Source organism: Danio rerio, chromosome 18, assembly GCF_049306965.1.
Source record: "Danio rerio strain Tuebingen ecotype United States chromosome 18, GRCz12tu, whole genome shotgun sequence".
Taxonomy (NCBI): domain Eukaryota; kingdom Metazoa; phylum Chordata; class Actinopteri; order Cypriniformes; family Danionidae; genus Danio; species Danio rerio.
The window spans coordinates 19,407,316-19,421,213 of NC_133193.1; the positions used below are offsets into that span (position 1 = coordinate 19,407,316).

The 13,898-nt window shown below is 36.6% G+C and overlaps 1 protein-coding gene across 3 annotated transcripts in view; it reads left to right on the top strand.

Moving 5' to 3' along the window:
* si:ch211-212o1.2 overlaps nucleotides 1-13,898 on the top strand; it is a 60,073-nt gene that overhangs the window by 21,457 nt on the left and 24,718 nt on the right. For all 3 annotated transcript variants that reach the window (XM_005159088.6, XM_005159087.6, NM_001080164.1), the window contains 2 exons: nucleotides 13,445-13,564; nucleotides 13,651-13,742. In XM_005159088.6, coding sequence (XP_005159145.1) covers nucleotides 13,445-13,564; nucleotides 13,651-13,742 — 212 coding nt within the window. The remainder of the gene's footprint in view (nucleotides 1-13,444; nucleotides 13,565-13,650; nucleotides 13,743-13,898) is intronic.

Below are 13,898 nucleotides of genomic sequence, written 5' to 3' on the forward strand. Positions count from 1 at the left end.
TGCTCAGCCCTAATTCTAAAGTGTTAAATGTTCAGAAGAATCACAAAAGTATTAAACCTAGTAATCTCTCATCTGCATTATATATGACACACTTGTTTATTCTAGGTACACTGTGCATTTTGTCTGTCACTTTAAATGCATGAACCCTTTGAAGCAGTGTGAATTCTGATTGCCTATCAGTGTTTTTATTCTTGACCAGCTGGAAAAAATCCTGAAAGAGAATACAATAATGCTTCCTCTGTGTCATTATCATTATAGTCGTGGAATAGACGCTGCTGTTCTATTGCATATAGAGGCACTTTTTATTAAATCTTTTTCTGTTCTTCTTGTTATCATCCTCAGTATGAACAAGGCTGTAATCAAAAGTCAAGCCAGTCTAATTGCTGAACAGATCATTTAGGAGAGTTTTGCGATCTGGATCAGCTAATGCATTGAAAAGATCTGACCATCTTTTAGTCCATTTGAATTAAATGGGGTGGAGAATTTAAATATAGATTATTCAAAATAATCATAAATCATGACCTGTTTTCATGTTATGTTCACGATTTGTTCTGGTACCGGGCTTGGATCAAAATCTGAACTGTACTGTCTCCTGCTCCAATGGTTTATTTAGTCTCTTGGTTACTGTAGTTTTTTTAAATAACTAGTCAACTCGAGTGGTTCTGTTGGAATATGCAATCAATTCCATGCATGTTCAATTAAAAAAGGTCAGGAGAGGTTTTTCTTTAAGGTTTAACATATTAGCCTTTTTTTGTATACAAATGAATAATTCAATTTGCAGAATTCTGTTATCCTGAATGGAATACAAGAGTTACATTCAGTTGGGTGCACACTTTTTCCTTTCCTGACTTATATTGGCATCTGATATTAACAAGTGGAGTTTAGTGAAATTCGTCACTTGTCAATTATTCTCCTGTCCTCCATTGGCCGCACCCATACATACATCCTCTTTTTCTACTATTTCTCTGCACAACATTAAAAAGCATAAGACTTGCAAATTCTGTGCTTACAGGAAGTTTCACTGCAAGTTAATTTTCGACGAGCCTCATCTACTTCTGCAAAAATGCTTCATTAGTATGCAAAACATATCACACTCAGAAGAAGTTTGGCTAGTATATATATATTTATATATATATATATATATATATATATATATATATATATATATATATATATATATACAGTTGAAGTCCGAATTACTAGCCCCCCTAACTTATTAGATTGCTTGTTTATTTTTTCCCCAATTTCTATTTAATGTAGAGCAGATTTCTTCAACACATTTCTAAACATAATAGTTTTAATAACTCATCTCTAATAACTGATTTATTTTATCTTTGCCATGATGACAGTAAATAATATTTTACTAGATATTTTTCAAGACACTTCTATACAGCTTAAAGTGACATTTAAAGGCTTAACTAGGTTAATTAGGGTAGCTTGGCGTGTTAGGGTAATTAGGCAAGTTATTCTATAACGATGGTTTGTTCTGTAGACTATCAAGAAAAAATATAGCTTAAAAGGGCTAATAATTTTGTCACTAAAATGGTGTTTAAAAAAATGTAAAACTGCTTTTATTGTAGCCGAAATAAAACAAATAAGACTTTCTCCAGAAGAAAAAATATTATCAGACATACTGTGAAAATTCCTTTGCTCTGTTCAACATCATTTGGAAAATATTTTAAAAAGAAGAAAAAATTTCGAAGGGGGCTAATAATTCTGACTTCAACTGTATATATATATATATATATATATATCACCTTAATCAATACAAATGCAACTGTTTAATAAAAAGCAAAAGAGACAAAATTATGTTTTAAAAATTTTCTTCACAAGATGTAAACTTTAATTGTGACTTTAATAATTCATTTTAGTAATTCCACATCAACATCCACAGTAATTCCACATCCACAGTCAACAAATCAAAATTGAAGTGGCTTTTTTTCTAATAATAATGTAACAAGAAAAGGTCTGTGAGCATTAACATAGGTTCAAACCGGTTTGATTTGAACAAATCATTTCAGTTTCACCTGGATCGGCTCATTCATTAAAAAGATCCTTCTGCCTTATTACCATGAATTTTTAAAGTAGGATAAGATCGTAGGGCATCATAAGACTGCACAATTAATTTTAGATGATTTTTGTGTGCAGTTGTAATCAATATTTTGATTTGAATTTTTAAAAAAAAATATTTCCCAAATGATGTTTAACAGAGCAAGGAAATTTTCACAGTATGTCTGATAATATTTTTTTCTTCTGGAGAACGTCTTATTTGTTTTATTTCGGCTAGAATAAAAAGCAGTTTTTAATTTTTTAAAAACCATTTTAAGGTCAAAACGATTGCCTACAGAACAAACCATCGTTATATAATAACTTGCCTAATTACCCTAACATGCAAAGTTAACCTAATGAATCTAGTTAAGTCTTGAAATGTCACTTTAAGCTGACTTTAAATATATAAATTATTATTTTTTATAATAAATATATAGAAGTGTCTTTAAAAAAATATCTAGTCATATTATTTACTGTCATGACAAAGATAAAATAAATCAGTTATTAGAAGTGAGTTATTAAAACTATTATGTTTAGAAATGTGTTGAGAAAAATCTCTCCATTAAACTGTAATTGGGGAAAAAATAAACAGGGCTAATAATTCAGGGGGGGGTAATAATTCTGACTTCAACTGTACTTTTCATAGACTAAAAAAATATGGACGACAAGACACTGCCTTCTTCCTTAGAATGAATTGAAGAACACCCAATGAAAATGCTGCAAAAGGAGCCTTAGCACACACAATAAATTGTGGGATTAAACTTCCGACCAATTGACTGAAGGTCTTATCAACCACACCCCCTGAACTTCTCAGTCAACTGCAAATAACTGCACTGTATCAAAGGCTTGCTAAAATAAAGACAAGCACGTCCATTTAAAAACACAATAAAATGAATGCAAAGATTTCATAGGTTTGTTTATTAGTGTTGTTGAATTAATGAAAGCATGCAGATGTGTTGTTTATTCTGCAACAGCTATAGGGATTAACCTGGGCACTTTTGGAGTTTTGTGTGAGAGCGCCCTCCGGTCTTTGGAGGAGAAACACTGCAGATCAAAGACCCATGCTTCCTTGACAAGATGTGCATGATAATCGCAGCTTTGGCTAAATCACAATTGAGGTTTTTAATTTTAAATTATCATGCAGCTTTATTATTTATACAATCTTGCTGCAGCAAAATGGTCAAAACTCTTGAAAGTCAAATCCATTAGATTCAAGAATGCATCATTCCAGTTTTGTAAAGTAGATTAGATTAAGATTTAACTTTGTTGTCATTACATGTGCACAATTGCAAGGCAACGAAATGCAGTTTAGGTCTAAACAGAAGTGCAATAGCAGCAAGTGCAGGATATAGGTATAAGTTGAAGGTCCAATTTTGGCATAAGACAATAATCATTTTCAAGGTATACTGCGGTTTGGAAAAGTCAAGGTTTTAAAACCACCTATGCGTACGTTCCTGGTACATACTGTATACGATTTTTTTTTTTTTTTTTTTTTTTCAGGACAACAGTATCTCCAGCAGAAAAAATATCCAAAGATGCTGTTTTAAAATGTAAATAATCAGTGCTTTTAAAACTAATGAAGACAGCAGAAGTCCAAAATTCATTTGAATTATTTAGCCTGACACGTTGCTGCTCTAGCATAAACATAAACACATCTTATTTTTTACTTTTACAGCTTTAGTTGGTAAATTAACACAGTAAATTTCTAGTTTGTTGGAGTACCGTTCAAATACTTTTACTAACAGATCAGCATTATACTCTTACTTAAGATGCCATTTTTTTCACACAGTTAGGTCAATCTGCATTCTCCAGGTATGCTCTATATGTAAAGAATAAGCTTCAAGATATACTACATATAAAATTCGTATCATCTATCGCTATATTTAAAAATATTTTAAAGACTGTCAATTTCGAATAGTACTCATGTTTAAACCATAGACTGTAAAAGATATGGACGTAGTATTTGTGACGTCACCCATAGGTTTCTGAAGAACGCAAAAGAAGCTACAAGTAGGCATGGCCAAAGTCTCTATTTTGTTCACATGTCATCGAACCGACCGGGGGATACCAAACGAGGGCAAAGAGGCGGAGCTACAGACGCCCGCTAGCATTTTGCTTAGACAGGCTTTCTTTGGGAGAAACCCATAAACCTTCATTACCTGCCACTCGTTTGTGTTCTGACCACATGTGCTTGGTTGTACACTATATCAGTAAAGTGTTTAGTTTTTTAAAAACACTGTTGTAATACATTGAGCCACTAAACATTGCTCTTATGATGTTTTCTACAGGAGGACAGCGCAAATTACTTCCAAATATTTTAAATATAGTTTGTGTTAGTAAATGCAAGGCTATTTATGAAATCCAGGCATAAAACTAATCAAGCTGTCAGTTTCTGGAGTGCATTCAAGTTCTAAAAAAATATATATAAATGATCTTAAATAAAACAAACACATTTATAAAGACGGTATAAGTATATAATTTCACTCACCTGGGAAACGGAGGCCACTTGAATGGTTTGTGAGTACAATTAAGGGCACACAGCATGCCATATCATCCGATAATTGTAGGAAATAATTCCAAAAAGCAACTGACATTTAAAGCCACATAAAACAACACAAAAATACGATGCATATGCCGAGTTCAGCGGCTAATCAGCCAGAATCAGGTGAAGTGACGGCCTAGCTGTCATTTAAGTGGCCACACTCTTAATTATGCAAACTTAATATAAAGTAAACGGATGAGCTATAAAAAAAAGTTCACCCCCTCACATTTGTCATGAAGTGTAATATTAGCTATATGAACCAAAATTGTTTTTGTAGCAGGCTGTAAACACCTTTGTTTCTGCTGTAAAGTTGGCCATTTAACAGTGGGATCAATAGAAATCTGCTCTATTATGGAGCCAGGACTAGTGGAATTTTGATGAATTGCAATTTTAGTTACTTCTGTATTTGCGTCAAGAGGGAGAGCGGGAGGTTGCCGCTTGGTTTTAACAATTGATTATGCTTTATACTATTTTTGTGCATGTCTGTGTGTTGTGGCATGTATTTTTGTAACTTTGTCCTATGCTGCCTGTCTTGACCAGGACTCCCTGGTAGAAAAGGTATTGCATCTCAATAGGACATTCCTGGTTAAATGATTAAATTAAAGCATATAAAAAAAGCATATAAATATAAAATTTATGAAATATATTGTGTTCAAAGGGGAAACGTTTTAGTTTTTTACTGAGACATTTAAAAAGAGCATATCTCAGAGCAGTAACCATAATACTGTGAAACCGTGATATTTTTATCCAAGGTTATCATATAGTCAGAATCTTATACAGGCCCACGCCTAGTCCAATTATAGAAGACTATGGGTAATATTTATAGAGGAATGTACAATGAACATCTATCAAGTCGTATTACCGATAGTCAGATATTTACAAACAGATGAACATACTGTATAGGCTGCTATCAATAATCAGGGATATACAAGTAGAAATGAACATAATATACAGGTTGTATTGCTATAAACAGGCATTACAAATAGATATGATGTGCGTCATACATTTACAAATGTAAATAGTAATCAGGTAATTTGCCATTCAAAGTTCATTACCTTAAATGTGCTTTTTGACACTTTTGGTGCTTGATTTACTATCATTAATTTCATGTCTGATTTTTCAAGGAAGAACGGAAGTCAAATGAGCTTGGAATGACGAGGTTGAGTAAATGTTTTTTTGTGAGAACAATCCATTTGCAATCCACAATGAACAAAATGGCTTACACAGGAAGTATTCACCTGGTTTTTTAGGTGCAAGCTGTGCTTCTGTGTATGAGCAGGTGAAGCTCAAGGATGGACGATGCCGTATTACAGCCTGCCGCAGAAACTTGCGCACATTATGACAGAGCGAGAGAGCAAGAATGCCATTAGCATTCACGGACGTTGTTTGGCACTCCAGTCGCCCCTCTGCGTCGAATCAGGCGTCGTTGATTAATTTCAGCCTATTAGCACCCCCTTCCCTCCCCCCGCCCCTCCCAGGTTAATTCCCCATGCCAGCGAGCTGGAAAGGGGGCTGCGGGTGTGAGCGATGGTACAGGGGGTTGCAGGGGAGCACGTTGTTGTCAGGACTGTATTAATGAGCGCGTCGCTCAGGTCTTGTGGACAGGGGGACGGTGTTCCTGGCTGCGCACGGCGACGGCGGCTCTGTCGAGGCCTGGCCTAGTTTCTGCCCTCACCGGGGAGCAGGAGGATCCAAGGACTGACGCTGATCACCTGACAGCGGCCCCAGTGTGTGCTTGCACATGTCTGTGTGTAAGAAAGAAAAAGGCACAAAAAGAGAGGACGCAAGTGCTGGAGTGGGTAAATGTTTTTACTTTTTAATTTCAGGTTTCTGTCTCTGAATAATTTTGGAAGTTCTCGGAGACGGTGTCATGCGACGTGTTGAACAGCAGTAGATATTTTCCCACTTTTCCCTTCCGTGATATTCCGTAATAAGAGCTGTAAAATTGTTCCTCAACAAAAAAAAAAAAACATTACTGTAACTGCGCTTGCAGGCAATTCTCATTCAGATTTCCACACCACGTTCGGGGCTGCTGTGATATTGTTGTAGAGAAAGGGGCACAGTGTCTGGTTTTGATCCCTAACGGTCATACACCTCGGTGTGCTGCACCTGGACTCCCTTATCCCTCCACTTCCTGTTGAGCTACTACATTTAGACAAACCGCTCCATTCATTGCTTTGTTACAACATCAGCTGACCTCAGATCATCTGTTCTCTTAGATATTCACTGACATTTAACACTAAATTAAAAGCACCTGTTTTAATGTTTTGTTCACACTGTACTGGCACAGGGCATGAGTCAGAATCTCAATTTTATGGTCCCCCGCCCCAATGGTGTATTTAAAGTCTCTTGGTCACTGTCTGTTTATAAAATAACCATTCTACTGACTCTCTCGTGGTACAGAAAGCTCATTTTACCCAAGTTGTAATCCTGCAGTTTACATCATGAGCTTGTTAACAGTTTACAATAAGGTTCAGTTTTTGGCTCAGTATACAATGAGGGAATTACATCAACATTTTTCTCAGAAAACATATTTCTAAAGGTGCTATTAACTTGAAATTTTCCCCTAATGTTGGTAACAACCAAAAAACAAACATATATGCAACAAAAATAAACCTAACTAGTTTACAAATGATGATATGTGTAGTAAAACTGAAATGATGCAAAAAAATGTATTGAACACATGAAGAAAGGGAGTTGTAGAAAGGCTGTGAAGGCCCAGACAGCAGCTGAAATCTCTCAGTAGTTATTCAGCAACCCTTTGCCCTTCGTCAGTGTAAATAGTGTAAATGAAAGTTAGCTGTTTTAGTCTAACGCCCCATTCACACGGGGCTTCAGTGTCAACGGTTGACTGAAGGCTTTTCTAAAGTTGTGGCTAACGTGATCATCTTAGCAGCGTCAGCCAATGAAATTCAGTCAGCAATAGGCCACTGTCTAGCTGGTGTATTTGCATACATACTGAAGCTTCTTTTAGCGCTTGAAAAGTTGAGCTAGTCCCAACTTCTGCAGCGAGCAACGCCTCTAAAGTGGCGCCGACGGATCCACAATGCAGTTCGGCAACGCCTGACGTCACCCATTCAAAGTGAATGGGAAGCGTTGACGCTGTAGCCCTGTGTGAATGGGGCATAACATCTACATTAGTAACATGATGAAGACAAAACAAGAGTGGAAATTTCAGCAATTCACACAGTCAAGAAAAATCTTGAATGGTGACAGAGAACGAAAAAATAAAGCTCTAGAATGGCCCAGCTAATCACCTGACTTGAATCCAATAGAAAATACAAAATAAAGATCAGATTTTATAGGCGAGACCGACAGAGCCATCAAGATTTTTACACTCTGTTGAAGTCTGTGAAAAAACTCGCAGCTGAGCAGTTCATGTGACTTCTGTCACGTTTGGATCTCGGCATGAATTTTCAATCCAAAATCATAATCAAAACATAAAGTCATAAGGCATCGATACAAAAGTACAAACAAAACAAAATAAACTTAGACTAAGCCAAAAGCACAGTGACAGGAAATATATACGTGACAGGAAATAACTATACATATGTATAACTATAGCTGTTTCTGAACATGCGTTCTTGTGTTTTTGGGTAACATCATCATCAACTGCCATGGTTCAGTTCTAAAACCCAAGACTGCAACAACGGAGGAAGTGTGAAACTTCCCAGATGTGTTCTTAATATCAAGGATGCAGACTTCAGCGCAAAACTTTTTCGAGAAGTCCCAGAAGTCATTGCGGCTGAATGAAGAAGGTGGGAAGCGCAGCATTCCATATATCTGTAGGTTTATTATTAAAGTTCAGAGATATAACTTATTTGTCTCAGGAGTTTTCCTAAATAAGTCGGTGAAAGTAAACATTACCATGAAAAAGTTTATTAAGGCATAAACGCATTAAAGCTGTTTATTTGCAGAATTTTTTATTCAATTTAGCTATATTTGTATTGTGCAATGTATATTTGTAAGGTCTTTATGCATAGTATATATTGTCAAAAGGGGAACAACAATAAATCATTGTAGTTCGTTTTTCCGAGGTAACTTGGCAAGACCGGTCTCCACAAGAACGCAAGTCCGTTCTCAGCATTCTTGGAAGTGAGAAATATATGTATGTATATATATATATATATATATATATATATATATATATATATATATATATATATATATATATATATATATATATATATATATATATATATATATATATATATAAATATATGTATGTATATATATATAAATATATGTGTATATATATATATATATATATATATATATGTTTGTGTATGTATATATATATAAATATATGTATATATATGTATATATATACATATATGTATATATATATATACATATATATATATGTGTGTGTGTGTGTGTGTGTGTGTGTGTGTGTGTGTGTGTGTGTGTGTGTGTGTGTGTGTGTGTATGTATGTATGTATGTATGTATGTAGGTATGTATGTATGTAGGTATGTGTGTATATATATATATATATATATATATATATATATATATATATATATATATATATATATATATATATATATATATATATATATGTTCGGATAACCAGTAATAACGAGAGTCAGCTGTACATGTGTGATCAGTGGAGAATGGTGACTGGTGTGTGTAATGGCATGCAGGGAGTTGTAGTTCATGAATGAGTTTGTAGTTCACCAGCGATCTTTCAGGAAGTGATCGCTTGTGATCATGACAACTTCATTCTCCATATGAAAGGTGTCTTTTAGCTGCAATCACCCAAAAAAGCATTTATATAAAATATTGAATACATTTCAGTAGTTCAGTACTTTCATCTTGTGTTATTCCATTGTTATTACACACAACTCATTTTTCAGATTTTATTTGTTTATTTTATATGTTTGTTTTGTTTGGGTTTTTACCTAAATCGGGTTCAATTCCATGTCAACAGCTTCTTTAGATATATTATTACCAGGAAAAAAACATGACGTGTTCAATACTTATTTTCCCCACTGTATGTCTTTGAGAGCCAATAAAATCTTAGGAATAGAATGATGTGTTGCCTTTTATTTAGGCATTCATTTGGGTATTGGGTCTGTGTGTTTTCTAAAGATTCAATGAGCAGTCATTTAATTTTTTTTGCACAAAAGTGCTTATAAGAATCAGTTGATGCATAAGTACAATAGTTCAGAGGCTCCTTGGAGTGCAACTATAATCAAAAGACAGCTTTCATGCTAATCCTGCAAACAACAGTCAATTGAACTCAAGTCACCAAAACTCCAAAGCAGGGACACACGCTGTTCAGTTATGGATGGCATCAGTTGGTGCTCTTGAAACCGCACAAGATATAACACAGGCCTGAGAGTATATTATAAGAACTGTGGTCCATCGTTCAGGCTCACGGTGTTGGCTGGCCCACTGAGGCTCTATAAATAGCTGTCATCAATATCTTCTTCTCAACCTCCTCACGTTCCCAATCCACTCAGGACGGCTCCTCTAATGGCATTAAATTTTCAAAAGAGCTGAGTCCACTGCGTCTCTCCATGCCCACATCCGCCCAACAGGAGAGCGAAGGAGAGAGCGATGGAATGAGAAGAAAGAGTCACAGTAAGAAAACGAAGCATGTGCTAGACTGCGGCGAGATTCTGAATATGCAAGGTTTTAAAATGGAGATTGAATGTAGGCTGTGGAGAGATGGGGACATGTAGATGTGGCCGGTGTCCATATAGACTGATTCTCTGCTCTGTAGTGAATAATGCATTAGCACTTTAATCATCCTCCATGGCCGCCCGCCGTGCCACGCTGCTGTCATGGTGGTCCGAACAGTGCCCGTTGTGGCCTCTCCATCGGTGCCCTCTGCCCTGACCTGGGACGTTTAGCTGTGTCAGGCAAACGCGCCATGGCAAGAGATCCTGACCCTCGCCTCTGCCTACAACTTGTCGTAGTCTAATCGATTACTCCTGAGCACACAAGATAATGGGACACACACACATGGTTACACACGTTCAGCTCGTCTCCTGTCCACGACCCCAATGACCTTCTCTGCTTTTGAGAGATGTCAGTTCTCTGACCTCGCTCTGGACACTGTAGTTAAATATACTGTTACTAAGGAGAATTAATCACATTTAAATGATGGCACTTTAACTTTTGGTGTATATCTTAAAGGGAGAGTTTAACTGTCAGCATTTTCATCTTCAAGTCTACGAGTTTCCATCTTCTATTTAACATTTTAGGATGTTTTTGAAGGTTTTGGGTAACCCATCTTTTCTTGGTTCCCAGCTGGCTTCCATACAGGATCAGAAATTGACTTTTTCTCTTAAGTAACAATGTTTGCCTACGGTATTGAGTTCCAGGGGCATTTTATATCTTTGAAAGTAAAAAAAGGGGAGCTGTGCTTTGACGGCAATGGGGTTTGTATCATCTGCTTAAATTGAACGCTTCCAAGTTGCACAAAGATGCTTTATTTTATTCTTTTGTAATGGTTATTGAAATAACAGCAGAGTTTTATGCCATTGCAGCAGTTAGAGACTCATACCTGATAAATATCATGAAATGGTGACTAAAGTTCCCCCCAAAAATAAATTCTCTGCTATTATTTCATCAGCCTTCGTTTGTTCAAAACATATTTGAGTTTCTTTCTTCTCTTGAACACAAAATAAGTTATTTCTAAGCATGCTGGTTGATGGTACCATTGACTTTTTATAGTAATTTTATAGACTATGGCTACCTGCATGAGCAGATCAAAATAACTTATAAAGGTTTAAAACCACATAAGAGAGAGTAAATGATGAGGTAATCTTAATTTTTTTCCCTTTAATTGTTAAAGGGCCATGAAACCCCTTGTCTCAGCGGGGTGTTTTCACACCTCTAGTTCGAAAAAAGTCTGGAAAGTCAAGTGGGATAGTCCAACTTTGTTTAGGTGGGAGTGTCGAGTGATGAAAGAGGGAAGGGTTTGCATGAAAAGGGGAGTTTCAGTACATGAACGCTGATTTTCAAGGAGGCAACACAATCACAGGTGCAGGGGACTGATGTGAAAAGCTCTTGGGTAAAAAATATTCCTTATAAACATATTTTTGTCGCGTGTAATCGGATCACTGTTATCCACACATGTGGGTCCATACGCGAGCTGTGCTTTCATCGTGGGGAAATGGAAACAAAACCTTCATTGTGGCACATTTATAAATGCAACACTGATGACCCGTGTCTCCGAACAATTCTTTTTCTTCTTCTACTTGTTTGAATTACAGTTGGCGACACAACGTGGCGTCTCTCTGTGCACTGTGACAGGTAAAAAGAGTCTTCGAAGCTATTTTCATGCATATTAATGAAGTTGCGCCTTATTCACAATAGAGAGTGCTGATTGGTTCGAATTTCGAAACAAGTCTCTCATGAATTACTAAACAGATGTGCTGAAAACTCAAAAGACGTCACTTTGTACCAGCCTTTTTTTTTTTTTTGTATTGCTGTGATATTGCTGTTATTAGCTGTCATAAAGACATCTGTGCACCCCATAATCAGTCAAAAGTCTATGTAGTAACATGGGCGAAAACAAAGAGCTGTCAAAAGAAACAGACAAAATTGTAGAACTTCACAAAGCTGAAAAGGGCTATAGGGCAATTGCCAAGCAGCTTGGTGAAAAAATAATAACTGTAGGAGCACTGGTCAGAAAGTAGAAGAGGCTAATGATGATTGTCAACGTCCCTCTGACTGGAGCCCCACAGAAGATCTCTCTTCGTGGGGTATCAATGATGCTAAGAATGGTCAAGAATCAGCCTAGAACTACAAGGGAAAAGCTGGTCAATGCCGTGAAGAGAGCTGGAACCACCGTTTCCAGAGCTACCATCAGTAATACATTAAGAGATCATGGTTTACAATCATGCATTGCAAGGAAGGTTCCCCTGCTTAAGTCAGCCCATGTCAAGGCCCATGTGAAGTTTGCCAGAGACCATCTGGATGATCCAGAGGATTCCTGTGGTCAGATGAGACCAAAGTAAAACCTTTTGGTCTTAACTCCATTCGCCGTGTTTGGAGGAAGAAGAATGATGAGTATCATCCACAGTGAAGCATGGGGCTGGAAGCATCATGTCTGTGGGTGTTTTTCTGCACAGGGGACAGGACAACTCCAGTGTATTAAGGAGAGGATGAGCAGGGCCATGTATTGTGAGATTTTGGGCAAAAACCTTCTTCCCTCATTCAGAGCATTAAAGATGGGTTGTGGCTGGGTCTTCCAACATGACAGTGACCCAAAGCACAAAGCCAGGAAAACCCAGGAGTGGCTCCGTAAGAAGCATATTTGACACAGTAATTTACAAAGAAATTGTAAAAAAAAAAAAAAAAATGTACAATGTGATTTCCGGGTTTTTATTTTTATATTCTGTCTTTATTTCTAGATTCTGTGTAAAGCACCTATGGTAAAAATTCTAGACCCTTCCATGATTTCTAAGTAGGAGATATTGAAAAATCACAAGGTGATCAAATACTTATTGACCTCGCTGTATATATGCTTACAAAAAATGTGTTTTGGTGTTTCGTGACCCTTTTGTGTTGTCGCACAATCCAAAGACATGCAGTATAGGTGAATTGAATAACCTAAATTGTCTGTAGTATATAAATATGTCTGTGAATGAGTGTGTATGGGTGTTTCCCAATGCTGGGTAGCGGCTGAAAGGGCATCCGCTGCATATGCTAGAATAGTTGGTGATTTATTGCGCTGTGGCGACCTCTGAAATACAGACTAAGCCAAAGGCAAATGAATGAATGTAAAATTTCACATATAACGCATTTGGCATATACATTTAGTTTGTTTTTTATTTTATTAGCAATGAAATGAAAACGTGTGCTCATGTACCATTATGTGTTTGTTATGTCTGTAGGAAAGAGACTCCAGGAGTGGATCTGTGTAATTCTGTGCCTCTCACTCTTCATTGTAAACCTCTCCTTCCTCTTCCTCAACTTCTCCACTGTGCACATCTACAGAATCATCTTTGGCATCGGTAAGTCTTGCATTCTTCACGTTTTTCATGTCTTTTACCTTTATTTCAGAGCTCACTGATTCAATCCTGTTTTCATTCTCTTAAAGTGACTGGTATTGTGACAGCAGACTTTGCCTCTGGGATGGTCCATTGGGGAGCTGATACATGGGGTTCAGTGGACATCCCAGTAATTGGGAAGGTAAGGCATGTACTGTACATACTGTAGGTCATATATGTACATTACTGGTCAAAGATATGGAGTCTCTAGTTTTTATTCCATGTTTTTTTTTTTTAAGAAAATTATTCTGTTCTTTAAGAAATTTTACATTTATTAAATGTTAAAAAAGGTAAATAT